The 4,402-nt window shown below is 28.7% G+C and overlaps 2 protein-coding genes across 2 annotated transcripts in view; both read right to left on the reverse strand.

The window, feature by feature from the left end:
* Nucleotides 1–4,402, reverse strand: part of LOC109718861 (calcium/calmodulin-regulated receptor-like kinase 1) — a 14,423-nt gene that overhangs the window by 7,465 nt on the left and 2,556 nt on the right. The window lies entirely within an intron of this gene.
* Nucleotides 989–4,402, reverse strand: part of LOC109718864 — a 6,177-nt gene continuing 2,763 nt past the window's right edge. Inside the window, exon 2 of the mRNA XM_020245313.1 lies at nt 989–1,244. Coding sequence (XP_020100902.1) covers nt 1,187–1,244 — 58 coding nt within the window. The 3' untranslated portion in view covers nt 989–1,186. The remainder of the gene's footprint in view (nt 1,245–4,402) is intronic.

Consider the following 4,402-nt stretch of genomic DNA (forward strand, 5'->3'; position numbering starts at 1 on the left):
TATAAATTAATTTAAAAAAACTAGATAAAATATTATAATAAATTAAAGTTTGATGACTTAAAATATTCACAACTATCACTATTTGAGACAAAAGGGCGTAATTTTATTCGGATTAATATACAACGCCGGGCTGTCTGTGATTTGTAAAATTATATTATTTATCTATGTATTTATCTGTTAGTACTTTAAATTACAGGGACAAATGAGTTACTAACATTGCTTCCAATTTATCTCTACCAAATCTAGGGATGGTTGGTTGATTTAGGTGACCAGTTTTTCGGTGATTTAACTAGGACTTATTAATTTCACTTCTTGCTAGTCAACATAAATTAGGATGATAATTAATAGATTAAGGAAATCAATGTGTGGACATTTCAATGTTTTCACCGGATAATGTGGGAGATTGTTATGAATTTATGAGTGATGGAATATGTAAATAATAATCGGAGTTAAAGTAATTTTGAAATTAATAGTTTTGGACCATAAGTTATTATTGTAGTGGGTCGGATATACAAATAGTTATATTGGAAAAGGTATTGAAAAAAAAAATCCCCTCAAAAAATTGGTTGCTGATTATATTCATATTATTTTTAATTTTGTTTTGTGTTGTTAAGTAATTAAGACTGAGATGAAGGATGTAGCAAACTACTGTATACTCCTACACTTTAAATATTTAAATTCTATTTAAAAAATATAGAAAAAAATTTTTGATACAATGAGAGTTTCATTCTATGCTAAACTGGCATTTCCCATACATTAAGGTTTCGTTTAGGTTATGAATATTTGTACGATAAAAAACTCAATAGAAAAATATTTTATTGTTTTCATAGTAAGTTTATTGCGTTTTAATTATTCGGGTAGTCGGCTATGATATAGTTTTCTGCGTCCATGGAAGAACGCAAAATTATATTTTATAATATTTTTTATCCAACTTCTTCTATCTGTAGTATTTAGATTGACTCTAATACCGGCCTAACTATAATCAATTTATTATCAAACATTATTAATCACACTTAATTAATTTTGTACAAAGTGGGAGAAAAGTTACAGGAAAGAAATTTTATATCCACAGAATTTATCTTCTTCTCTCATCCATCCTTTTTTCCTTTTTCTTTTTTTTTTTTTATTTAAGTTTGCTTCAATCCCATTTCCCCTAATAATATTCTGCTCCCAGATGCAACTATAATTAGAACAGAAAGGCCGTAGGGGTAAATGCTGGAGATATTGTAGTCACTTCAAGTTGCCTGCATAAACAAATTAGTCAAAGTTACTTACATGGACTTCAATGCAAAATCCTAAGTTCAATTCTTGGTATTACTTGGTTTAAATCTCCATTGACAACATCTATAAAACCATAAATTAAAAAGGGAGGAGAGCACGCATCATGATGTTTCTATCTAGAATCTGCTTTAACTATTTAGTTAAAATAATAATATACATCATCCTCATATTACACACACACACACACATATATAAAGAGAGAGAGTTGAGCTAAAATGCTATCGATAGCAAACGGGTTTCGTTGTCATTCATTTGTTTCCGATAATACAGCCTCCAAATTAACGATCAGCATCATTGAATATGATCTATATCACTTAAAGTATATAGAAATCAAATTTCAAATCTTTTTAATATCAATAACCTAATGATTAAAGGGTTTCAAAATTTACAATTTTAATGGTCGATATGAAGCGTTTTCTTATTTAATGGTGTAAAGATATCCAAATCAATTGAATTTTGGTTAAAAAATTCTTTAAACTATTTAAAACAAGATCTATACTCTCGATCTTGATTACAAGATTCCTATCACCACTTTTTAAATAATATTCATTTTCAATTTTGTGTTCACTTGATGGACAAGAGAACAATATCAGAAAAGCGTGAAACTTGATTTCTAAATGCTTCAAGTGGTATAGATAATGTTCAAAGTGTCGATCGTCGATGTGAAAGCTCTATCATCGAAAATATGTGGATGGCACCGAAATCCGTTTGCTAGCAATANTTATGGTCAGATTCCATATCGGGATCATTTAAGTACCCTCCAAAGCTCCAGCTTAAACGATAGACGTTCAAAATCGTAGTATTCTTTCATGCAAAAAACAATAAAAAAAAAAAAAAAAAAAAAAAAAAAAAGTGTGTGATATAATTGATTATAGTTAGGCGGTATTGACGTCAATCTAATACTATTAGATAGAATGAAGTTGAGAAAAAATATATAGAAATATAATTTTGCATTCTCCGATGGACCACAGAAAATATATCATAACCGACTACCCGCAATATGTAAAACGTAATATTACGTATGAAAACAAATAAAATATTTTTCTATTATCATTTTTTACCGTAACATAATTTTTTCGCAATTCCAAACGAAACCTTCATGTGATGGGAATGCCAGTGTTAGCATAGAAATGAAACTCTCATTTGGTATCAAACTTTTTTTTATATTTTTAAATAGAATTTTAAATATTTAAAAGTGTAGGAGTATACAGTAGTTTGCTTACAATCCTTCATCTCAGGTCTTAATTACTTAACAACACAAAACAAAATTTAAAAATAATATTGGAATATAATCAGCACCAATTTTTTGAGGGGATTTTTTTTTTTTCAATACCTCTTCCAATAATATACTATTTGTAATAATCCGACCCACTAGCAATAATAACTTATTGGTCCAAACTATTGATTCAAAATACTTAAGTCCGATTATTATTACTAGTATGTCCATCATTCATAAATTCATAACGCTCTCCCACATTATCCGATGTGGAATTATTAGGATGTCACTATTGTATTCTCTAATCTATTAACTATCAATTCCTAATTTATTGTTGACTAGGCAAGAAGTAGATAATTAATTAAGTCCTAGTTAAATCAGCAAAAAACTGGTCACCTAAATCAACCACCAATCCTAGATTTGGTAGATGATAAATTGGAGAGGCAATGTTTAGGGTATTTTCATTTGTCCTGTAACTTTAAAGCACTACAGATAAATAGCATAGTAAATAATATATTTTACAAATCACAAGACAGCTCGACGTTGTATATTATCATCCGAGTAAATTACGCTTTTGGTCCTCAAATAGTGATAGTTGTGATATTTTAGTCATCAAACTTTAATTTATTACAATATTTATCTAGTTTTTTAAAATTATTGTAATTAAATTCTACATTCTAATTTAATTATTTGAATTTGGCTTGTAGTTGATGTGACAGTAATATGATTATATTATAGTTTGACGGCACGGCACCATGTTATTATTTAATTAAATCAACGGGTTATCAAGTATATATATATAATGGGGCTACTATGCTTCTGGAAACACGGAGACTTCCGTGCTTCCAGGTCGTTTTTGATGTTGCAACTTTCGAATCGTCGATCGGCTCCATTAAACTTGATTTAAAGTATTTGAAGTACCTAGAAAATAAATTTTGTAATTTTTCGATATCATTTGCCTAATGAACAAAGGGGCTCAAAATCAACGGCTAAGAATAAAAGTCTTACAAAACGTGACAATATGACATTAAAATTTTAGATCAAAGATATTGATCTTATTTTATATAGTATAAAGAATTTTCTATCAAAATTTTACGTAATTTGGATATTTCTACACCGTTAAACTTGCAAACGGCTCACTACGGTCATTAAAATTATTTGATTTTGAGCCCCTTCGATCACTAGGCAAATGATATTGAAAAATCATAAAATTTATTTTCTAAGTACTTCAAATACTCTAGATCAAATTTAACAGAGCCGATCGACGATTCGAAAGTCGAAACATCGAAAACGACCTGGAAGGACAGAAGGCTCCGTGCTTTCAGAAGTATAGTAGCCTCACTCATATATATATATATATATAGTAGGGCTACTATACTCTTATGAGTATAGTGCCCTTCGCACTTATAAGTTATTTTCGATAATAGAACTTCCGAATCTACGATTCACTCCGTTAAATATGATCTAAAGTATTCGAAACTTCTAAAAAATAAATTTAATAATTTTTCGAAACATAATAAAATCAATCGAGCGAGCATAAAATGAACGGTTGAAATCGAACGACGTCCTAAAAATAATGATCGGATCCTTCAATTTAAGATCAGAATTATTGATCTTTTTCTAGATAGTGAATAAAATTCTCTATCAAAAATTCAATCTATTCTATTTTTTTACACCAGTAAATTAGTAAGTATTCTATACCGGCCGTTAAAAATTATAAATTTTGCAACCTTTTAATTATAAGATAAATAATATCAAAAAATTATGAAATTTAATTTCTAAAAATTTTTAATACACTTAATAATGTTTAACGATATTGATCGTCTATTCAGAAACTCTACCATCGAAAATAATTTATAAATACGAGGACCATCATACTTAGGCGAACTCTATATATATACACAC

Source organism: Ananas comosus, linkage group 12 (genome assembly GCF_001540865.1).
Source record: "Ananas comosus cultivar F153 linkage group 12, ASM154086v1, whole genome shotgun sequence".
Taxonomy (NCBI): Eukaryota; Viridiplantae; Streptophyta; class Magnoliopsida; order Poales; family Bromeliaceae; genus Ananas; species Ananas comosus.